General features: G+C 49.3%; 1 protein-coding gene across 12 annotated transcripts in view; it reads right to left on the bottom strand.

Moving 5' to 3' along the window:
- SLC12A4 (solute carrier family 12 member 4) overlaps nt 1-23,806 on the bottom strand; it is a 47,779-nt gene extending 23,973 nt beyond the window's left edge. For 3 of the 12 annotated variants that reach the window (XR_010465832.1, XR_010465833.1, XM_065028484.1), the window contains exons 1-3: nt 23,295-23,806; nt 4,950-5,044; nt 2,488-2,619 (exon numbers count right to left, since the gene is read on the bottom strand). Coding sequence is in view for 7 of the 12 variants with exons in the window: in XM_065028484.1 (XP_064884556.1) it covers nt 2,488-2,619; nt 4,950-5,044; nt 23,295-23,568 (501 nt within the window). In the remaining 5 variants the exon portion in view is untranslated. Of the gene's footprint in view, nt 1-2,487; nt 2,620-4,949; nt 5,045-8,710; nt 8,988-13,601; nt 19,514-21,584; nt 21,646-22,500; nt 23,263-23,294 lie in introns of those variants that run through there. The other 9 variants (XR_010465834.1, XR_010465835.1, XM_065028485.1 and 6 more) reach the window with 7 other exon arrangements.
- Nucleotides 23,807-24,961: the final 1,155 nt, after the last annotated feature.

Raw genomic sequence — 24,961 nt, 5'->3', positions numbered from 1 at the left:
TGAGTGGATATGATTTGGTGGGCAGTGGTGCGCTAGGTCACAAAAAGGTATTCACTGAGAAACCTGTCTTACCTGCTCGGATAGAGAATTAAATATTCACTTATTGAAAGGACTGCTGTCTTCCCTCGACGTTTTGAATACCAGCTCCAGAGGCCGCTCAGCCTCCCTGCTCCAGTTCTCGTCCACGGGGTGCCGGCTCCAGCACGTGGCACTCCAGGACGGCAGCGCCTGCTGTCCCTGCACACCCGGCACAGCATTCAGCAACGAGACAGAACCTGCTCTTGTGCCGGGTGGACATTGACGCTTTTGTACTAATGCTCAGTTGGGAAGGATAAGGTAACAGCAGCGCACTGAATTATACCACAAAGATGATTAAAAACAAATGTGTAGAAGAACCCCATTTGCACAGCTTCTGGATACCTTGGATCCATAGCACTGTACAGCTCCTGCTTCTAAATTCCCTAGTTTTAATGGTTGTAATTCTTGGCCAAGTTAGAATTGAAACTTCTTATATTGTACAAGATATTTAAAATTTCTTATTGCTTATGGGAAGAGAGGAAGAAGAAATTCAAACTACAGTTATAATATTGAAGTTGATTTAATTTATCCTAGAGATAGACATACTAGGCAGAGATTCCCTTAAGGAAACCACAGCGTTTACACAGAGAATACTTAGATGTTAACACAGGATGATATGTCACCTTTGGAATGGTCACCCAATCTGTTCCACAAAAAGCAATCTGAAAAGCGTGCAAACACACATTCTGGGACACGGGAAAGTGGAATTCAGGACGACCCAGGTATTAAGCCCAAACTCTGTTTTACCACAGAAGCGTGGCTCTAACAGGGACAACAGTCGTTTTTTAGGGCAGTAAGCACTTTGAAAATACACAAGCATTTACATAAATCATACCTAGACTTAGAAATGTTAACATCAAATCGTACTTGTTACTCTACCAGGGATTTAAAATGACTTCTCAGTTTCCTTTTATTTGACCCGCTTTTACCTTATGAAGCTATACTGCATTTGCTTGCATCAACTTCCTGCACCTTACACTGGTTAGCTGGCCAGGTAATTAATAAGGAAACAAACAGCAAAAGTGATCAGAACTTTCTCAAAACAGTAAGGACTGTACCTGTTGTACCCCCCTCCATTCTATCTTTGTTAGGGTAATAATCAATCTGCTTTTAACAGTATAATAAGAGGCTGAAAGTTATTTTAGATTATGCAATAACATCATATTAACAGCTGATGCCTGACATTATTCCCACCAACAGCATGGTAAAACAGCTATGCGGCTGACATTTCATACTAGCAATGAGAAGGTAAGAACTCTGGGCAGACTCAGCAGTCTAACACCAAGTACCACACTAAAGAAATTCACAGTTAAAATGTTTACACTGCTTTTTTAATGCAGGCTTATCGTGCCAGAATGCAGTCACTGAACCCAGACAACCATCACTCAATCTTGTAACGATGTCATCTTACTCACAACGTTACAATACTTTAGTACATACAGGCTCAGACAAAAACGAATTTTAAGCTTGATGTTGCCTCAGCACCTTTGCTAACTCCAGAGCAGAACTGTGCAGAGTGTGTGCTGGAGTGTGAGGGAGCTGGGCCTGGCGTACAACACGGGGTAACACGCGTTCTCTTTGAGAACACTGTGCTCTCTTTCAACATCATCCCTGCCATCTCCTTCTGAAATGGCTCAAACTTTGACAGAGTCGTACTCTAAAATCTGTAGAATTCAAGTGCTATCTTAGCTTTTTGGAAAGCTTTCTTTTGACAAAATCTGCAAGCAAACTGAGAAGTGCCATACAATGCAGCCATACCACTTGAGGGCTTCGAACGGACTGAAACACTTGCCGGGCTGCCAGAGCATTAAGAACAGCAGCTAGAACGCAGCTCTCCCGATAGAAATCTAACCACCAACAATCAACTCCACTTTCTACCTAGTTATTTACAAGGTCAGCCCAAATGGGCTAACCGCCTAAACACAGACCCTTTGGGGCAGAATTCGAGTGCCCGAGTGCCTAACACCAGAATGACGCTTGAGCTGCCCCAGGGTGTCCAATGTGACCTCCACCCAGCCCTTCAGAGGGTGGTGTATCCTGCAAGTCTTGTTTCATACCTACCAGGCTTGTAGAGACATCAGATACTGCTGGGCAGCTAAAACAGCACTAGGAAAAAGCTGAGGTTGTTGGTTTGTTGCTTATTCAATTCACTGCTAAACGCGTATCCTACTTATCTAAACCTATACCAACCAAATGTAGCTGCACTGTAGCGCACCGTGCTTAACCACTACATCAGCCCCAGCTCTTCGGTAACACCTGGTTACCTGCAGAGTTGCATGTTATTTCTTTGAAACACCATCATGGCTCCTGACAGAGGTTAAGATAAAGCAGAAAGAAGTCCAGGTCCCCAGAAATCACATATGGAATCACCCCGTTCATCAGCTGGCTGTGGAGAGAATCTTTACTTACTTTTGACACTTTCTTCTTTGAGCCATCAGTACTTTCTGCTTCTTCATGCTCCTTAACACCTTGGGTGAGATTTGTGTAGTTGACCAACTTGCCAAGCAGAGATGACACCTTTGGTCGTATATCAAGTTCCTCCTGTGGAAGAAGCAACGAGTCAACTTGTGCAACGCGCAGCGTCCGCGGGGTGGCTGCGGCGCGCCGCGCTGGCCTGCCCGGAGCTGCCGGGGAACGCGCCGACAGATACCTCACCGTGCCCAAACCACGGATGGGAGGATGTGATTGCAAATCTGACAGGACAAGGCTGTCCCAGCAGGTCTGCACGCTTCTCCTTAGGCGCTGAAAAGCATGAATTACAGCAGTAAAGAAAAAGTCTCAGCCTTGGGATTGTAAGAAAATGGACATGTACTTTGCATTTATCTCTACTGAGAGCGTTTACTGACGGATACACTTTTCAAAAGGTCAAGTTGCCACATAAATCAGAGATCTAGTAATATAACTCCAGTCGTAGGCATGCATGCACTCTGATAATTTGATTACATTTTTCAAACTACGTAATCTAATCCACATGGATCTAGATAAAAACCCCAAAAGCCACACATACGGAGGCCTCACACCTTTACATTCATCCCATCCAACTTCTGTTTCTGAAAGTAAGTTAAAGGGGAAAAAAGAAAATCAGAACAAAATCGTTCCCTTCCCGTTTCTCTTCAAAATTAAAATGTCTATATGCCTAATTGCACAGTAAGTAATGCATGTAGAGAAACAACTTTCTACACAGGAAATAAAAAAACATTTTAAAAAAGATTTCACTGCCCTGAGTTTCATCCTATCTTCATGGATCTTCACAGTTTCTGAGAGGATCAGCAGCACTATGTGCTTTGTACCTGACAGCAGAAACTGACCCCAATGTCCCTTTTCTTATTCCCTCCTCTGATCTCATCTGCAGTTCACATCTTCAAAAACCTGATTACTGCTCTTTCCAGAAAGAGGCTGAAGCAACACACGCTTCTAGTTCAGTCGAGCAGCACAGCCTTTGGGATGCTGCCCGCTCCTCCTCTTTAGCGCCACAGGAGCCCGCAGCCGGCTGCGCTACCGCGCTGTCACTTACGAGAAAGGCAGCTGTGTGACTAGCAGCGGCCAGCTCTTCACCACCTGCGAGCAGACGCTGACCACACATCTACCTGCCTTGCAGGGAGGGACACCTCAGCTGGGAGCACACTTCCAAGCCAGACATGGCTGCAGCGCTTCCACAGCGAGCTCCTGCCCAGCAGCAGGTCAGCAGTGCTGGCGCGGGCTCCACGCCATGCGGCTGCACGCTGCGGCGCCAGCCCGGCAGGACGCGCGGCCGGCTTGGCTGCCCCGCACCACAGAGAACGCGGGGGGGACCTGGCCCGGCGCCGCAGAGCGGGGAACGCGGGGGGACCCAGCCCGGCGCCCGCAGAGCGGGGAACGCGGGGGGACCCGGCCCGGCGCCCGCAGAGCAGGGAACGCGGGGGGACCCGGCCCGGCGCCCGCAGAGCGGGGAACGCGGGGGGACCCGGCCCGGCGCCCGCAGAGCAGGGAACGCGGGGGGACCCGGCCCGGCGCCCGCAGAGCAGGGAACGCGGGGGGACCCGGCCCGGCGCCCGCAGAGCAGGGAACGCGGGGGGACCCGGCCCGGCGCCCGCAGAGCAGGGAACGCGGGGGGCGCGTGGCCAGTGTTGCTGTGAAGCTGCCGCTCAGAAGCCCAGCTGGAAGCAGCGGCAGAGCCGCACGCAGACTCTGCACCTCCCCAGCACCGGAGCTTCTGAAAAGATTTCTTCCTTTTTAGAAACCTGCTGTTAGTGCACAATGACATACTGGCACTGAATGCAGTGCCGGTGAGGTGAGGGCACGAAGGAGGATTCCACCAGACTTGGCGTGGCTCCAAGGAGCCTCTCACATGAGACTGGTCCTTCGTCCACCTGGGACCAGCCATACCCTCTGCCCACGCTGCCAGGTGCGCGGAACAGCCGAGCTTTTCCACCTCACGGGCTCTCTCTGCCCACTAGTGCCTCAGACAACACACACCCGCGATAAAGCACAGTGGAGAAATGTGTGTTAGAGATATACTGCAACTGTAATACAGGACCCCCAGGTTAATTTGAGTACTTGAATTTAGGCACTCTCCTACAAAATAACACAGCCCTCCTTAACGCACTAAATCAGCTCATGCTTTTTTCCCCCCACACTGATTAGCTCACAGTGCCACAGCTTCACTGCCTAAATTATTCAGGCTACCTCTGGCACCATTATATTTTGTAACTTCATAGACATACCCCTAAAATGCACCAATGGCTCTAAGGTTTGGCATGCAGCGAGAGTCAGGTACCAACGCTGCCTGGATATTGCAACGGTCTGTCTTCCACTTAGTATGATGTGCTCAATCCCTGCATCTTGGAAGACCACAAATCACATTACGAGTATGAAAAACAGTTAGAAATTACCTCAAACAAGGCCAGATTTCTGTCATAGTAATCGCCTCCCTTGCCAGCTTCTGCACTGTTCAGGAAAGGGCTGTTTTCTTTATGGTTGCCATGACCTGCAGAGAAGAGAAACAGGTTTAGATAACAGCAGAAAGCCAGATGTCCCAAGGAAACTTCATAACCTTGACAAAACCGCAGGGAAATAACTTGTCTGATCAGCGAATCTGTTTCTTTTCAGTATCTAACATTATGCAGTGCTATTGATATTAGAGGTGCTGCTCTCAAAGTAAAGTTTTTTCTGTTTCTACTCCTCCGTTTTCATGAAAATGGAATAACAGTGAATGCTACCTCAAAGTAAAACTCACAAGTAGGGTCACAGCTACACCACTATTCTGCGCCTTTATTGTCTGATGTTCCTTGTATAACTGTGTCTTATCTAGAATGGTGACAAGTGAAAAGACAGTTCTCATGCACTCAGAAACAATTACTATGAACAACTTTTGAGCACTGTGTCCAAACAGATTAGGTAGACTGAACAACTCATTCAGAGCAGATTCTGCTATTATTACACAAGATAGGTAAATATCAACCAAAGCCCCCCCCCCATTTTCTTCTGCCATTGGGACTTCGTCATTGTTGTTTGCGTTTTCCACTACGGCCACTCGTCCCGGACATCAAACCCGCTCACCTTGTGATGCCGTGACCCGTACTGCATTTTGAACATTTAGACTGGGCATGCTTCAGGCTACTCTGATAGTTTTAAGTTAAAACCTAACATCAGGTACAATAGGAGCAAAACATTCACATATGCAACGTTGCAACGTTAAAAAACAAAGAGGACATGGAAGATCAGTAGAGCTTCTTGTAAGAAGTAGTAAAACAGCACCACAGCATAAAATGACCTCTGGAAGGTAAAAAAACAAACCAAAAACAAACCAAACCAACCAAAGCAGAGCCGTTCCGCGGCGGGCAGAGAGCCCGTTCCGCACTGGGCAGAGCCCGTTCCGCGGCGGCCAGAGCGCCCGTTCCGCGGCGGCCAGAGCGCCCGTTCCGCGGCGGCCAGAGCCCGTTCCGCGGCGGCCAGAGCCCGTTCCGCGCTGGGCAGAGCCCGTTCCGCGGCGGGCAGAGCGCCCGTTCTGCGCTGGGCAGAGCCCGTTCCGCGGCGGGCAGAGCGCCCGTTCTGCGCTGGGCAGAGCCCGTTCCGCGGCGGGCAGAGCGCCCGTTCTGCGCTGGGCAGAGCGCCCGTTCCGCGGCAGGAGCCAGCACAGCGCGGAGCCCTCAGTGCCCCAGCAGGGCAGGGCCAGCAGAGAGCCCTGCCCCACCTACAGACAGTGCCGCCGAGGAAGCTCAGGCCAAAGAAACAGCTGATCATCTCACGTGAAAATACCGCAAGTTAAAGCAGCACTGTACACTGAATATGGAAAATCAGGAGATTAAACAGCTGGATTTTTGGTGCATATTTTCAATGATTAAGGTAATAAATTCAACAAGGCTACACCACATTATTTTAATATAACTGAAGTGAAAGTATCTCTGCATTTTGAAATCTGGATCCACTTACAAAACAAATGAAACAGGCAAGCAGAAACACCCCCTACACACAGTGATCAGCACCCATTGCACCGTTAGGAAAGTAACCGCTGTATGTTTTGAGAAGGTTGGGTGCTGTGTTACTGAGGGGGAGGGCGCGCGGGAACAAGCGCGATGTGCTGGAAATCGCTCACAGATGCTTCGAACAAAACTGCTGGGAAAACAATATTCACAAACAACAGAGGTCTTTAAGTTTCTGGAAGCGACCAGCCAGCCGACCAGGAAGGCCGCCGGGAGCGCCCTCCCGCCGCTGCGGCCGCGGGCAGCTGCCCCGCGCAGGCGGGCCGGGTTCCCGGCTCACCCACCCACCCCTAAGAGACCAGCACCTTGCTGCACATCGTGGAATTTTTTGCACAACTAGAAAAACACCAGCGATCTTAGCAACACAGTATCAAAATAAAGTGTTTATCAACATCAGTAAAGGTACGAGTTTACCAAAAAAACCTGCAAAATCTATTTGCTTGCTCTGTCTGTTCTGTCTGTATCGGCAGCAGGAGTACACAAGGTCATTTGCCGCAGTGCGTGTAGAAAGCTGTGCTGCAGTCCATTCTGTCCCATTGTGGTCAAAGTACATTTGCCATTTTTGCTGAGGAAATGGAGTTATCTGCCATATAGGTTTTACTCATTAAATTGGACACAGGAGCAACTGACAATTAGAAGACCAACAGAAGCACTGTCTACTTGATTCTTCGAGACTGGTCTGTGGTGTCTTCTCATCATTACACTTACCAAACACAGGAAGGTCATGAGCAAATTGGTTTTATTTTGCCATTTCCTATATACTGGCTCCAGTAACTCAATGTTCGGGAAACAAAAAAAATAAAATAAAATTAAAAAAAAAAAAAAAAAATCAAGCTACCTCCTTTTTTTTTTTTAAATCACTGAATGATTTGTAAATCAATTATTTGCTGTCTTAAGTTTTCCTTGTTCTTCTATCGGAACCTTACAGATGCAGCTTACCACGGTCTCAAAAAAGTATAATGGGTGTTCCTCTACTTGTAACACCTACAGAAACTCCCACCCTTTCTATGTCTAAAAATCACTGTGTTGTCAAGCTAACTCCATCGCAGATTTTTATATAGGATGACAATCGTTTTACCCTTTCAAAATGCCAAGTCTCTCTTCACTGCCGTCAGCACAACCCACGCGCGGTTCAAGGTCGCTTCCCGCCATCCCTGTGAGCCTGACGAGCACCAGCGACTCAAGATCAATCTCCAGGTTAATCAGCATTAGTTTTAGATGCATCGTCATTTTACCCCAGTGGATTTCTCCCAGCTGTCTCTTCAGAAGCTTGCTCGCTCTCGGACAGAGCTTCCAGCTTCTCTCTCGTTCTCCATCTGCGTTTTCAAGCATCTCCCAACTCCATCCCATTAGACTTCCTCTCCAAATGTGACTCCTTGGTGTGCTTGTTTTATTTGCCTTTCTGACCCCAGGAAACCCGAACAAAGCAAACTTCAATAGAAAAACATCAGCAGAACTAGCGATTTGAAACAGAGGAGAGCTGCTGATTGGAAATAGAGTATTGGTTTTGCAATTTCTAGGGCATGCTTTTCTTTCAATAGAAAAGGTCAGATGGTAGAGGGGTACATCTGTTTTTTTACCACATTCACAGCACCATTTCCATTATCTTTAAAGTATACACAGATTACAAATTACTGCAGACAATGCAAAAATAAAAGCGAACTTTAACGCTACATGATTCTACTGATGCAGTGAAGCGCCACATTAAACCCCCTCTCAAACACAGCACACTCCTTCGTTCCCACTTGAAAGTGTAACTTTATATTCAAGTTCTTTACAATGACACCCTATTTTAACTTCACCAATATGCAGAACTGTGTGCTGCAGAGATGTGTGCCGATTTAAGAAGAGTACCACGTTGCTAAGTTAAATACAGCTCATCAAAACATAGCCAAAATCACCTTCATCACAGCTGCATGTTTGGTGCAATCTCTGCTTTGCAGACGGCCCAAATCACAGTTCCAAAGTGTTGATCTCATTTTCTCTCTTTTCATATTGTTTCCAATTTCATTAGTAAAACCTATTGCAGATGACCATTTCCTCCACAGGAATCACAAATGTACACCGACAAAACGGAACAGAACGGGCTGCAGCACAGAATACAACACAGACTGCAGCCGAGCATATTCCGTATGCCAATGAGCAACACCAGCAGCTTCAGAGAGACTTACTTGCATGGGAAGAGCTTGTTATCTCCGTCAGTTTTGGAAGAGAGCGGAGGTGGCCTCGGAAAGCTACCGCGGGGGGTTCTTGCCCCGGCTCCGTAGCGGGACAGGTTACCTTCTGGAGCGCGAAGTCTCCTGCGCAAGCGCCATCTTGTGACACGCGTACGGTTTTCCGCATTCTTACTTATCAAGTCTTTGGTCTTGGACAGTAGCTATGTGGTGTTAGTTTTCATCATGCAAGGTTGTTTTGCAAGGAACATTTCTTAAAGAAGAGCTATATACTCTGCAACAGAGAATAATTTGTTTGCCTTAGTCCCCAATTAATCTCAAATTTTGAGGCACGCAAGCTATATTCCAAGTAGATTAATGTTTCATCTTTACTTGTTTCATTGTTTCTCAGTCTTCATTGTCTTTTGATAATTAAGGCACTTTTGAATGCTCTTCCAAACCAAATAATTCTATTTACAGCCACCACTACAATTATACATTTTATTTAAAAATCACCTTATTCCCTGAACTTTTTAGAGTTTTCCTACTCAGGTACAGACACAGATCTGTAGAATAAAATTCATCATTATGTGGATTACACGCGTTCTGTGTACAAAGATGGTCCATAGAACAAAACCTAAAAATCCAAAGTGTGCATACTCCACCATGCATACAAACACACAGCCCACAGAGACTGAATGAAAGCAATACAAGCATGTCCACACCTTCGCCTAACTTCTATCTCATTGCCAAGAAAAAAAACTGTGGCAAAACTGTACCAGATGGTCTACTCCGTGCTTTCATTTTGCTCCTCTCCAAAAGGTTCATGTTGTCTCTGTTTTTAAGAGAAGATGAAGGACGCAGACGGCCGTGCCCACACGGCTGCCCTCCCGCTGGCAGGGCTCGGCCAGGGACACCCGCGCTGCGCCGGCACGCCGGGGGCTCGTCTCCGCGCCAGCGTGCCTTCTGCACTGACCCAGGGATGGAAACCAGCGCTTAGAGAGCTATACACAAAAGCAACTACAAGACAGACAGATTGGTGGACATAGACGAAAGCTGAACAATTAGGCACAGCGAGACTATTGTAAAGAAAGATGAGGAAGCTTCACAGAGATAAAGTCTGCTCAGCCAACTGCTAAAAGAACCAGCCCTTGGAGAAGGTGGCAGACGTGGCTGCATGACTCAACCTGTTGAGGTTTTATTCTCCTCTCTTGTCAGTTTCTGAACACCCCTAAAGAAAACTACCACTCCCCTACTCCATCATGTTCAGCTAAATAACTGGAAATGAATACATTTTAAAGCACCTTCAGATCACTCCATTCAGGCGTGACTAACTCAGAGACACACTCATCTAATTCCTATGGAGGCTCTATTTATAATACCTGACAAGTTACGGCAAGCTGGAGGCACACAGGGACATGGTCTGATGAGCTTTAGTCTAGCCAGTGCAGAGAACAGCAGCACTGAAAATATAGTAATGCTAATTTAGCTGCAGTAAGGCCTAAAACTTAAAAACATATCCCAAGAAGGCTGTACAGTGATCAGCAGCCTATGGCACTTGGCTTTTACAGGCACATCTCCGGGCAGTTGAAGCAAAGCAGGCAGAGGCGCCTCCTGGGCGGAGCGCGGAGTCTGCCCCAGAACTGCGGGACTGCTGCTGAGCGCCGCGCTCCACAGAGGAGGGAACCTGTTGGTTTATTCACCTCTTTACAACTGACAAACAGCAGATGTTCACTAGAAAACTAGCTCCAAGGAAAGCCCAGCACTCCTCCCCTCAACGTAACCTCATTTCTAGGAGCGTGAGAGCTAGTATCTCACCTGTAGCTGCACTGTGCGTGTACAGACTCCTCTGCGCACACCGCAGCCGAAGTAACGAAACAGGCTGCAGAGCAGCTGACTTCTGTCGTTCAGACACCACTCCGCAGGCCTGGCCACAAAGCCTGTGACAGCCAGGGACATGCACAGGGAACATAAGCTACGCTTTCTTTTTAATTAAAAAAATCAACCCTTCTTATTTTTAATATTCCATTTAAAAATCACTGTAATTTAAGATTAGAAATTAGAGTTGATATCCAAGCAGTTGGTGTGGAATTCCTTTAAGCTAATTTCAGCTATGGAAACAGCAGGCAGCTATACTCGATTAATCGCGTAGGGCTGCTTTTTCCCCAGCAGGAGACGGCGCAGTTACGGTCCCTGAAGCGCCGCCCCCGGGCACGCTCCTGGTGTGCTGCACGTCGCCTCTGAGCAGAGCCCAACTCAAACCACCCACCAATGAAGTGGTTCTTTAACGTATGCAAAATCTATCCTGCTTCAGAAAGCAAGGCGGGTCTGTTCCAATTTATTCATGCTTTTCCAGAATTTCATGTGTCAAGATCTTCTGCAAATTTCTACACAACTGGTAATTAAGCCAGCATTTTGACCACAAAACCAAAATAGGTTGGCTACACTTACTGTTCCCATAAGGCCCAGAGGCAAGCTAATACACTGAAGAAAACAAAGTTAGAGGAACAATGGGATTGCTGCAAACAGAAATTACGTTCGGGCTGAATATTTCTTCCTTGCATAATGAGGTCATTTTATTAGTCACAACGTTATTTTTTAAGACATTTGTTCACAGCCTTAAGGACAAAGTTTTACTATAAAAAGCTGTCTGTGACAATTTTTATTATGCTTCAGGGCTTCGGTTTGCTTGTTCCTGCAAAAGAAACTGTTTTAACACAGTTCTTGAGAAAGCACTTTCCAGATGTTACCAGTGATACTACCTGCCCAAGCGCTTGTGCCACGAGATAAACCCCGGTTGCCACAGGAGGCCGCGCCACACGCGGAGAGCGCCCGCCCCGCTCACCGCCCCGCGGGGACGCGCTGCGGAACCGAGCGCGCGGAGACAGCCCCGAACCAGCGCCCCTGCCAGATCAGGAACCTCGATGGACGCACTGCGGAGCAGACAGCCCCGAGCCAGCGCCCCCGCCAGATCAGGAACCTCGATGGACGCGCTGCGGAGCAGACAGCCCCGAGCCAGCGCCCCTGCCAGATCAGGAACCTTGATACGTCCACATTTTGGCACCAAAGCATTCAAGAGTATTGCTAAACTACATCAAGACCCTGTGATACTAAGATAACCTAAGAAACACATAGATGACAATTTGATTTCAAATACATTCTACATCTGCTTATGTATTTTATTTATGCGGTTCCTCACATATGGCTGGACTAAACCAAACTCCTATTCACTCTCAAAACTGTTATGAAACCCCTTTCTTGGTTCATTCAGAAGACCATAACAAATTATTCAACTTACAATTATATTTTTGCAGAGATGGTTATCTATAAATTTCATAAACAGAAATCAGATATTGCTGCTTTTCTTAAATTACTCACTTCCAACTGCTTAGCAAAAATCCTAATTCAACACTGGCAACAGTCCAAAGTAGAAATCTTATTTAAAAATAACAGTAATTTAGAAAGACAGCCCATTTGAATGTTTGTTTCCTCGCGGACACCACCAGCCAGAAACACGAAGCGTTTCCAGCATTAAAGTTCTGATCACAACCTCATGAATGGCAGCAGAGCGGGCAGCTGGCATCACAAATCTGACCACGAGGAAGACTTGTTTTCACTCCAACTACAGAGTAGCCAATATTATCCAAAGCACTTTTTTCCACGCAAGAAGTAGAAAGCCATGACTTAAAATTTAACTTTCAGATTTTTCAAAGCTAAAAACGAGAACTTCATTATTTTGCAGTAGCAAAAGATTGACAGTGACGTTCCAAGCTCAGAAAAAGCAGTTCTCGAAATTTTTGGAAAGCTTCTTTAAGTTCTTGGGCTTGGAGGTGGTGTACTTCCGGTATTTTTGGTGGTGGTGGGTTTTTTGTTTGGTTGGTTTTTAAATTAGGACTACAATATTTACACCAGGAAGAAGAGAAACAGGAAATAAATAGCATTGCCCCGGTTAGATAAAACTCACTGGCACCGGTGAGGGATAACTCGGTGGATCCGCTACCGCCGGCCCCCGCGGCCGCGCGCTGAGGGCGGACACGGCTCCCGCGGCGCACCCCGGCTGACCGCTGTTCTGTGACAGCCAGAGCCGCGCCGCACAACAGCCTGTGCAACGAGACGGCTGCAGCAGAGCAACGAGCAGCGGCACAGAACACGTCTGCAGCGAGAGCGCCTTCGGGCAGCAGAGTCCCCGTCCCCTGAACGCAGGCTCAAACTGCCAGTGCGCACCGAACCCTCGCACGCCGGACCCAGACACGCGCCACCAGGAACTGCAGCTTAAACGGCAAATACTGACATTCACGAGTATTTTAAGAACATAATGTGTTCACCATCCTAAGACTAGTACATAACATTGTTCACTGCTAAACTGACACTGCCATTAAAGTTTTGAGTTTACTGAATACCCAACGAGTAACTGTGTGCTTCCTAAACTTCTGTAAGCACTACATCGCAGATAGCAGAACATATTTATAACCAGCTGCAGCTTCTTTTCACAAAAGTGACATCAACAAAGCACAATTTCACTAAAAAGTAAATTTAAAAGCTGTATTGTTGATAACATGTTAGTTTTTCTGCAACAGAGCAGAGTTCTAAAGACTCCGTGTTTGTGTTCTGCGTGAAAGAAACAGCCAAAGCTTTCCCAGGCAGTAACCGGGCAGCAGAGCACAGAACTAGGTGTACAAGGGAGCGCAGGTCTTCCATAAACGTGCGAAGCCACCGTCAGGCCCTCACCGCACGCTAGGGAGCAGCTTTACCAGCCACGCTGACGGATTCTACACAAACCAAAGGACTTAGCAATTCAATAATCCTGCGCTCCAGAAAGCACAACAATCTATTCCTCAGTTAAGACAGACTGATACTATAAGAACACTATAATCCTTTGTAGGTATTAATATCAACATGAAGTACTTACCCTTAAGCAATAACTCTCTGCCATTTTCAGTAATTTGGTTTACCATTATTCTTCTCTCTGTTTGTAGCACATGCTTTAGTAAATGCCTTCTCTGTGAAGTCCTGAGGATCGCGTGAGTTTAATAATATCGTATTCCCAAAAGAACTTTGTTCTGCTGCAGCGTTCAATGAGACCGATCTTCAGGAGGCAAAAGGGTTTCTTACAGGAAGCTGAACTGACACTGATTTAATCCTGGAATTATAATCCTTTCAACACTGAGAAAATACACAAACGTCAGGATCTTACTGCACACGCTGCCTGTGGCACGCGAAGGCAGTCACCGGTCAGAGGCACGCTGCCACCTATTTGCACACTTGTTCAGAAAAGCGTGTGCCGCAAATCTACTGCTCGGAGTGTGGAAGTGACAGCGTTTTGAACCTACTAATGCCGTGAAAAGTATAGCTCTGTGACGTGAGCCCTCCAGGCACTTCAGCTTTCAAGTGAAAACAGTGATGCATTTCTTTCCATCTTCAATACCTTTTAATATTATTACGCATTAATGGACAAATAATACGCAAGATCACAAAAAAAAAAGCGCACATCAGCGTGACAGAATCAAGGTTTCTATAAGATACACAAGTAAATACTGACTTCGTGATTCTAAGCAGTTGATGATACCAGAATGCCTTCCATCCTGCTCATCCTCAAGGAGACCCTCTGGATACCAGCACCCAGCCCTACCCACACTGCACAGCAGGGGCAATCACCAACGCCAGTGCAATTAAAGACGCCCAGTCACCGTTGAGAAATTGAATTTAGGAACTCGCATCACTTAGGACCTTTCATAATGTAACTTGTCACTGCCATCTGAAAAAAAACACTATAAAAACAACCTTTGTACTTCACTGTAATCCACTTCAGAGGTTCTTTCATGTGGAACAACTCCAAATCACTTCTCCTGACTTTCCTCCCTGAAACTCCATCCCTTCACACGCACAAAGGCACCTCAGATACAGCACACCCTGTATCAAAATACAGGGAGAAGCAGCACTCCAGCATTTCCCTGCCTCAGGAAAAGCCTCTTAACTTGCTGTAAAACGTTCCCACTGTCTCTGAGAGACAGCAACGTGGGTCTGGGAGACCAGCATGCACGTTCCATGCAATATTCAATTCACCTTTCTCTCCGATACCCAATAGGGAAAATTGCTTTCAGCCCTATAGCTGTTCAACTGACCACAGCCGCACGGTGAGAAAGAGAAAACCCCGCAACGCGCACCGCAGCTTCAGACACGTCTGCTCCCTTCTCCTGCGCAGCCTGTGCAGGGAAACAGCCACGCAGACACGGACCGCGGAGCGGGACAGGGACCGTGACGTTCACATTGCCACCGGCTCAAAGAACTTCCCGCAGGAAACACGCGGAGACAGAGGAGAAACGAGCCAGGGTGCTAAGGATCTTTAGACATACAGAAAATGTAGGTTTAATGACTCTGAAAATTTCAATGTATGTACATTCTCTGCCTTACATACCATGTAAATGTACATTAACATATCTACTATCCATTAATGGAAGACAGCACAAAGACATCTGTAATCAGTTACAGCTTATTGTGAAGCTCTGAATGTTTAACTCATATAGAAAGTGCTGAATATCACATTTTTCTTACATTTGAGAAGTACGTTGTTCCATATGAAAACAAAATGCGTGAAAGATTTCTTTTTAGCTAAGGAAAAAAAAGACAAAACCACCAGAGCTGAGCTGTGTGTGCTCCGCGGCGAAGAGCGGACGCGGGCCTGCCGCGGGAAGCGCCACCGCCGGCCGGCCAGCGCGGCCCTGGCACTGCGCTCAGAGACAGCACACGCCAGCGCGAGGCGTCTCCAAGCACCAAGTCACCGCATCGCTCCGAACCCTTCAGAGGGCGGAGAGCGCTCAGCCGGGCACTTGTTAACCACCACACCACAGTGCTCGTCACACACATCTATTCCAACACACATTCACGAGAGCTCACGGGCCCTCCAAAATAGCACAAGATACTTCACACTGTGCGACACACGGCACAGACCAAGGCACGGCCAGGAAACCCAGAGGTGGACTCTGCACAAGTAACAAAGCTCGGGCTGCTCAGCTTGCAAGCGCAGACAGGGTCATAACAGGAATCAGTGTTGCTATACATAATTCTATGAAAAACAACTATCCTCCAGGGCATAAAAATGTGGTTTACTGCAGTAATCAGCAATTTAAAGTATGCAAGGGCAAGTCCCAACAAGTTTGCCCTCCTTAGGAGTTACCCTCGCTCAAACGGGCAGCTTCTAATGGCACAGCACAAAAATCGTTTTTTTTCCTCAACATGGACGTAAAAGACAAAAGTTTTGGATGGCCTGACCTGCTCCGCCCTACGGAGGCAGCAGTAATGACCAAATGATGTTCCAAGTCTCTCACATAAACACAAGAAATTGCTGGCTACTGGTTGAAGAAAATGAAGGTTGGTAATTAGACTGTAGGAAAGAAACAACAGGTACAGTTTTGTTCTGGCATAATTAGCTTGAACCTATACATAGTACAGCATGGCTGTGCCCGAACGCCCAGCTCTGCGTCAGCTCGCCTCTCCCAGGATCCTGTTATGCAACCTCGGCTCCAGCTCCCTGCAAGCTCCCAGCAGCAGCCCCCGGCCCTGGCTCTCCTTTGCAAAGTCATCGATGGACTGCAGCCTCATTATGTTGTGGACGTGTCAATCAATGGAAGAGCTGGGCTTGCAGGACAGCGCAGGTCACTCGGGTGGACCCGGCAGAAGGAGGCAAATGAAGCCTCCGGATTCCAGGGTACAGACCCGCGGGATAAGCTTCCAGGGAACAGGAGGCCAGCCCAGGACCTGAACACCTCTGGCAATGCTGCTGAGCCCTACGGAAATGAGCTGCTCGCTTCCCGGTCAGAGCGCTGTGATCACCAACACGAGGGGGGACGACGCCCGTCCCCACCAGCACCGATCTCCTCCCTCGCCCAGCAAAACGCCGTTTCATTTACGTTTCCAACAAGCCTTGGGCTGTCTCCAGCCAGCAAAGCACGGCTGACCCGGCGGAACCGCCAGGTTACCAACCTTCCCCATTCCTCCATAAGCTAATTGAGTCAAAGCTCTTTTGGGGTAATTAGTGCTTTATTCTGCACATCAAACTCCACCTCCCTGTCCTACAGAGCAGAATGAAGATCAAGAGATGATTAAGAAAAAATTCCACCAAGTACCTTTAATAGCAGCAAAAATTTTTGGGAAAAAAATAAAAAGCATTCCCAGAACTGTTGTAGCCTACACCTCTGTTGCTCAGACGGGAATTAAGAGTGCTGGAAAGCAAACAGCCTTCTTCTCCAGGACAAACCTAGTAACCTGCCACTAAACCCAACACCCTATTACATGGCCTATTAGGAACAAACATTACTTCTTTAACACAGTAGTTTCTTTTTACGGTTAAGAAATGACAGTTTGAGACTCAGGAAACAGCATTTAAAAGGAGAGTCACTCAGGACTAACAGGCGGCACACAGCTTACAACACAACCTGCGGATGGCTGTGCAGAGGGGACCGGGACCACACACAACAGTATAGAAACGCTATCGCATCCAAAAATCCTGAGAAGTTTACCTGACATGCATTGTAAGAGCTGTATTTTTCCTGGTCATGTAGTCGTTTTACGTTTAATGACAAAACATATTAAATGTATGTCAAATATTTGATTTTGGTAAAAGACTAGTATTTTGTGTGTGTGATATTTCTTTATTTTGCTCGCTTAAAAAGAACACGATGTTTGCTTAGCCCTCACTACAGCTGCCACCGTGAAAGATGCACAGTTCTCCGTGCACGACAAAAACCCAAGTACACTGAAATAAATCATCCAAAGCAGCTCAAATGAAAGAAGAACAACAGTACTACTCATTGCTAATGGATCACTTGGCATCACTTAATTATTAGTTTTCAATAGGCATCTGTTTAAGAGATTTTACTAAATCAAACCAAAAAAATACTGAAACTTTCTTATCTGTGAGAATAAAAAGATTCAAGATTTCCAATGTAAACATTACCGAGAACAACTGAAATGTTCCTACACTGTAATTCCAAGAGGCTTTAAACCAGGTCTTAAAATGGTGCACTTTTCTCTCTGTAGCTCAGGTCACAGATCAAGTATTTGAAGAAAAACCTTGAACCACCAGGTTGAAGACACAAATGCTTTGATGAAACAAATCTTGCTCCCACATACCGGTGATGACAGCAACTTTTATGTAACGTAAATAGGTCTACACATGAAATTATCTGTTACATCGCAGTCAAGGAGCGGTGTAAATCTTGACTTGGTCTTGGAAAGGGAACTCCGCAGCACAGCTGCTCGCGGCCCTGGCGCCGGGTGTCCCCCGCCCCGGGACGGCGCCTACAACGGGGCGGGGACCACCGAGTCCCACCCTCCGCAGGCTGGTGGTTGTTCTGCAGCAAACTCCAACTATTGCGTCTGGCTACACTTCCCAGGCCACGAGGCTGCAGAGTACCTCCATCTCCATTCCACGCAGAACTTTAGAGCAAAAGCCAAGTTTAAACTTCACACTGAAGAGCACGCAAAAGCGTATTCTTTAATTTTGCTGCAGTGGAGTAAAGAAAGAAAAACCACTATTTTCTTTAAGGAAGAAATTTACAAGAGGAAATTGCATAGAACACACACAGATCAATTTTATACATGAGAGAGTTATGTACGACAAACACAAGAAACCCCAAAATGTATTTGAATTTCTTTAGAAAAGTGCAGAGATTGAATAGATACTACAGCTCCAGCATTTTAAAACAAGAACTCCCCGAACAGCCTGGACTCAAGCTCCAAACGGGCGCTCGGCAAGCCACAAGGGGCGAGCGTTTCAGGCAGGCCCCAGGCAAACGCGGTCCCTCCAGGCGCGATTGCTTCGCCCTCAAACGCAGGCGCGCTCCGAAACGCGAGCGGCCAGCAGCTCCGCAAGACCAGCAGATCATGGATTGGGGTTTTTTTAAATCTTCTCTTAGTCTTTTGCGATATACAGAACCACACATATACAGTTATGGGAGTTGCTTTCAAATTACTTAGACCTATCACAAAGATCCTTCCCAGAGCTTTTCCAAACACCTGCAATACCAGAGCACTCACAAAAAGGCCCGTGTTTTCTGTGTCCAGCTCGCTCTCCTGGCCGCCGGCAGCTGGCGCCCAGACCCCCGCACGGGACAGCTGCCGCTCTCCGGCCACGTCGAGCAACAGCTCATGCAGTAACACGCACTTTTCTCTCTCCCTAGACAAGCGCTTTTGTGGATGAACGAAGCCCCACGAAGCTGCGCGCCGCCAAAGGGAACTTCAGGTTTCCACCATGGACTCCAGCAAAATGAGCTTCTCAGAGAAACTCCTTCACTTACAGGCGTCAAAGCAAGCATGTAATACCATCTCCCTCACCCACCCAGGTGTTATAAACAGCTAATCATGTCACAAGCACTTCCGCACTCTGATTTTTCACACACCACACTCTTATATTTCCTTATCTGAAACAACAGTCCACTTATCTATGCACCTGTATTGTTGAAACAAGCATTCTGGAGGCTGGCGCTGGATCAGTTCTGTCCTAATCACTGATCGCACAGAGAAAACATAAACGCAAGACTTCACAAGGATGACCCTGTTGCTGAGACCCCTTTCAGAACCTGCATTTCAAATTATAACCACTGCTATGTAACCTACAAGTATCCTTTATGGAACAGGAACAAATATTGACATATTTAGCTCCAAATTTACACATTAAACTTTCCAGAGAGGGAAAACAAATACCAAGCTTAGCAGAACAGAAAAAGCCTCGCTCATCAAACTGCAGCTCAACTGAAGATGCGGTGCCCATACCGTTTTCAAAGCACCAGAAGACAGTTCAGCCACCTCAGTGTATTTCTGTTCTCAGGCTGCCGTATTTCCTCACGCACAACTCCGAGCCGCTGCCCCAGCTCCTCCCAGGCCCCCTCCCCGACTTCTTTCTGCAGTTTTGAAGCACCACGGAAGGTGCACGCGCCACAGAGGTCACGCAAGCACACCCTGCGGCCCCGCTGCCGCGAGCCTGAAACGGACCCGCACACGCGCTTCTGTCGCTCCTGTTTAGCTGCAGTATCTAAAGCATTACGTGACTAATTTTATCTTATCTCTGGACTTGGCCAAAACACCTACATGGAAGAATTAAGCCCTTTCAGAGGAAACTTTTGAATTATTTGTGCAACCCCATTTAATGCATCTTCAAACATATTTTGTATGAGCTTTATTTCAAGTCTTGCAAAAGACTTAAAACCTTTACTAGTAAGTTACCATATATTACAAAAGCAGTGAACCAGGAAGAAGCTTAAAGTAAAACTGCACTGCTGTCACACCAGAACTTTCTTTATGCATCGTCTCAAAACCAGGTTATTGCCACGGCCAGCGTCACCTGTCCGCGCGCGAGGGCAGCGCGCACACTGATGCGGACTGCGGGCACCAGGAAGGGGCCTCCATCAGGCCAGAAAGCTTGGTGCTGACAGGAAGCCTCGTGATAACGGAAACATAACCAGAGCGATCCGTTGGCAAAACCCAAGGGCGGCAACTGCCCAGAGCTGGCGGGTGACACCAGCCTGAGCAGCGTTTCACTTCCACCAGCAAAAGCCACAGGAAGGCAACTTCCCACGGGCCAGGTGACGCGGCCGCGCTTCGGTTCACAGGGCGCGCGGCCGCTGCGGAGCTGAGACTCCTACTAAAGCAAAGCTTATCTGGTTTTCTAAACACCATTCAGACGCTCCTGTCCCTCTTCTTACCCTGTGAACCCAACCTAACATGCTGGCATTATTTCAAAGACTGAAGAGATGCCAAATTCACATTTCTCACCCTTGGCGATCCATGAAGTAGGGCTCACGTGTTTATCATAGGATCACAGGATAATTCTTTGTAGTTCTTTTTCTAAATAGATGTCAAAATCTGTTACAAGAAGTGGCAGTTGATGGAACTTGCTTAGGAAAAAAAAAAAAGGCTGATTTTATTCCCAAGCAAACACTGGAGCTATCTGGGAAGGCTAAATTACTGCACACTAATATCTTCTTATAGGAACGGTTGCAAGAAATTGTGTTGTGTCACTTCTGCAGTATTGAGACAACACCGTATCACTCGATGTCCCAAATAAAGCAAAACTCAGAAAAAAAACAACAAAACAAAACAAAACAAACCCAAGGCTATGACTAAGCTCAAGAGAAACGGTGAAACAAGAATCTGCCGGAATCGTAACCGACAGCCCGAGAGACTGACAAGGAGGCAAGGCCACCCAGTCCTTCCACGAGCCCCGTGACCAGCTGCCACAGAAGGCTCTGGGGGTCCCTTCTTGCTCCCACCTGCAGGCTGCAGTGAGCACCAACCAGCTGCTGTGTCCGCGGCGGGAGCCCCCACGCCCAGCGCGGCACAGCCGCGGCGCGCCCCGGCGCGGGCGGCACCGCGCTCTGCACAGGGCGTAGAAGGAAGCACCGAGAACCAGAGGGACAGCACGAGCGAGTCTGGAGACCCCTCTACAGAGCCACAAACCCCAGAAACCTAGGGAGAGACAGAACAGCCTAGTGGGGAAGAGCACGCTTGTCAGTACAGGTAGGCAAGACAGCATATCGTTATATGTACACCCTGAGGATATGAAACAAGACTTAATTACTGTGAGAGTAAATTAAAAAATAGAAGGCAGTTATAGTTCAAACAGAAACAGAACTAACTACCATATATTAATAGAGATGTTACTAGATATTTATCGGGTTTGTAACAAAGAGTCTCAGCTAACTTCAAGCAGCACGGTTCTGTGCTGCAGCTGGAACAGCAGCACATAAGAGATCAGCTGGACTGCGACAGGGAGTTGAATATCTTGAGGAGCGCTGTTTGCATACATCCTACAGGCAGTCTCGTATCCAAATGACAGGCACAATGAGTCGACCTTCCTTTATCTGTCACAGCAGCAGCTTCCCCAAGTCAGACTTACCAAGCCAAGGCCGAAGCTAGCTAGTGGAGAAAGCACCCTGGGAGGTCTCCACCTCAACCTGCTGAGATGGGTGAAAAACACCTGTTACTTTCATAGACGTAAACTATATGTTAAATAACCTGAGAATAAAACAGACCTTTTTTAAAAAATGGCCCTTCTCCGCCCTTCCGGCTAGAGCCTCACATTGCCTGTGATAACAGACAAGCTGGGAAAAGCACCTACCTTTCACACAAGAACCGGGAAGAACTGACATAGTGAACGTGAAACCTATATAAGCTAAGTGGTATATAAAAATCTAAAATTCCTTTGAAAACTATGCAAATAAAGACAAAAAAATAAATGGTACATATTTGAGATGGAAGCACCAGTTCACACAGAATTGAACCAGGTGACAAGGCAGAAACTGGACCTTGATCTCATGACAGTTGAGTATCACTCATCAAACCAACCCTTTTCTCTTCCTTAAGCCCAGGCCTGAGCAGCGCTGCCTCCCTTCCGGGATTACTGCGCATCCAATAAAATGTGCGTGTTGAAAAGTTTGACTGCACAGGCAAGGAAGAACAGGTCGGGTGTTCACTGCTTTTTCTTTTGTTGCCTACAGTCACACATGATTCACAGAGGGCAAGTCAGATCCACGGCTGAGCCCACGGAAGATCCTCTTCCTAAAGGTTAAGGAACTACACATAACCAAGGCAGAAAAAATAAACAGATCCCAAAAAGAGCTAAACCACCCTTTTACCAGAACTACTCCACTCTTCAAATCTAAGTGTGCTTAATTTTCTCACTAGAAACTCACTGCATTTAAATTGATTTATACCTAAAAGTCACAGCAAAACACCAAGACAGGCCAAGCACTACCATTAGCTGCATGATTAAAGAATGTACTTCTTGCCACCCAAAACCCCCTCCTACTTACGTGATCCTCTTCAGTAACTGGAATAAATTAACCGCTAACAAAAAGCAGCTCTGCCTAGCAGGAGAAGTTGTGAAAGCCACACAGACACAATACACATGCTGTAGTATTCAAGGGCCCGGTTTGAGAGAGAGACATGGCTGGGCAGGCGCATTTTTTAAGATGACATAAGCAAGAAGAGCAGTCACCTGAGGTTCGGCTAATTTAACTGAATTTATCACCCGTCTATTTTGGCAGCGAGGCACTGAAAATATGCGAGCGTATCTCCACCCACGTACTCTTATCACCTCTGGAGACGGCGGTTTGTGGGAGCAACGATAACACCCGTCGCCCCGCGCCAGCCCCGCTCCACTCCGGATTATAGACAAGCGGCTGCGGAGCGGAGCGAACCCCCGGGGCGGATCCCCCAGTGTCCGCCCCGCCGCTCCGGGCGAGAGGACACCCGGGCCACCCGCATCCCGAGGGCACCCGCCGCAGCTCCGCGGGCTGCGCGGCCACCAGCCGGCTCCAGCCGCCAAGACCGCCAGCCGGGGCGAGGCTCATGCCCAGGCCCGGCTCCCCGCGGGCCTCGCCACGGCAGCGCGCCCGGCCCTGGCACCAGCGGAGCCGCCGCCGGCCCGGCAGACCCCGCGGGGGCTCCTCCTCCGGGCGCGGCGCCCCCCGCCGCCCCCGAGAGCCGCTACGGCACCGGCGCCTTTGTCTGCCGCGGCCGGCGGTAGCGGACGGGAGCGGGGCAGCCGGGCTCGCGCCGGGACGCCCCAGAGCGGCCGTGCCCGCCGCCCCCCGCCCCCGCTCACCGTCGGAGCTGACGGTGTCGTAGGCGTCAGCAGCGGCGGGCGCCGCGGCCGGCTCCCGGTAGTCCACCCAGCTGAGTCCTTCAACGCTGTCGTACTCGGCGCGGTGCTTGTCCTCCACCGGCACCACGGTGAAGTGCGGCATGGCTGGCGGGGCGGCGAGGGCTCCCCGCGGCACCGCAGCGAGGCAGGCGGGACGCGGCGCGGAGCCGGCGGCGCATTCCTGCCCCGTGCGGTCACTTCCTTTCAGGAAACCGCGCTCCTCAACTCCACCCATTCCCCTACGAGCGCCGCGGCGGCGAGGCGGCCGCCGCCCCCGGAGCCGGCGTGTAGACGGGCCGCGGCCGCCCCGCAGCGATACCGGGCGCGGGGGTCGCTCCGCCGGGCGGGCGCGCTCAGCAGTGGGGGCGCGGAGGAGGGGCCGGAGGCGGCGTGGCGGCGCGGGGAAGCCTTCCTCCCGCAGTCATCGTGACAGGAGCCGGCCCGGCGGGAGCCGCGGCGCGCTGGGAGCGGAGCGGGGCGGGGCGGGCCCCTCCGCCCGCGGCCCTCCCTTGCTGGCGCTGCCGGGCCGCCTCGGGGCGGAAATTTCCCTCCGCCGTGCCCCGGGCCGCCTCCGGCCCCCTCCCCCCCGCCGCCATTTGCTGGGCAGCAGCGATGCGGGGAAGGCGGTGTCGCGCCGCGCCCGGGCCCGGGGGGGCGATTCCCGGTGCTGGGGCCGGCGGCCCCGAGGGGGCGAAGCGGCGGTCCCGCCGGTGGCTGCGGCGGGGGTCCTGTGCGCTGCCTGCCCGGGGCGGGTGGTCGCGGAACCCCCGGCGGGCGATGTGGGGAAAACAGCAGCAGGAGGGGGCTGGCGGGGCGAGCGGGAGCGCTGCTGGGCTTGGACGGAGCAGAGCGCGCCCGTTAGAAATTCTCGCGGCTCCCAGCAGACCGTCAAACCCGGCTTGGGGCTGATCAGCAACCAAGTGGTTAAAGGCGTGTGTCACCCCGGAGCGGGTTTATTTTTGTGCGAGTGATCGTTAGGTTCAGATGCGGCAGCTGGCCCCGCTTCCGGTGTTTGTGGTGGTTTCTCTTGTGCTCGCTCTCTGCTCCAGCTGCATGAAACCCTCAGAAATGATGCGGCAAACGGAGCGAGCCCCGGGGAAACGAACCGCGGCTGCACAAAAGGCGTGGGGGGAGCGCAGGGTAAAACGTTACACCGGGGGAATTTGAATGCTGGCTGGAGCCGCGGGCATTTCCAGCGGTGTGCAAAGCAGACAGCTGCCGAGGCAGCAGACTGCCAGGGCAGATGGAGCGCTGCTCAGGCCGCGCAGCCAGGGCGGCGCCGTCGGCTGTCCCAGCCGTGGAGGCGGCGGGGAGCGGCGCCCTCTGGCCACAGCCCGGAGGACGCCTCGGTGGTGGCGGGGCCATGAAGCGTGGGCATCCTTCACGGCAGGTCCATGAGGCGCAGGGCAGGGCCCAGGAAGCCCGGGGCACGCCTGCATCTCAGCCTCTTGTGCCCGAGCGAACACAGTTCAGTTTTGCCTTCACATTTGAAAAAGGCGGCGCCAGTGATGGGTATCTTGGCCTTCATTTCACGTACAGTAGCCTTCACATGGAATTTGAACATGAATTAGTAGATGAAAATGCTATTTAATGTCTGTGTTTGAAGACTAGCCTTGAAAGTAAAAGGA

The sequence above is a fragment of the Columba livia genome, chromosome 13, assembly GCF_036013475.1.
Source record: "Columba livia isolate bColLiv1 breed racing homer chromosome 13, bColLiv1.pat.W.v2, whole genome shotgun sequence".
In the NCBI taxonomy this organism is placed as follows: Eukaryota; Metazoa; Chordata; class Aves; order Columbiformes; family Columbidae; genus Columba; species Columba livia.
This window is presented reverse-complemented; position numbering and strand designations above follow the sequence as displayed.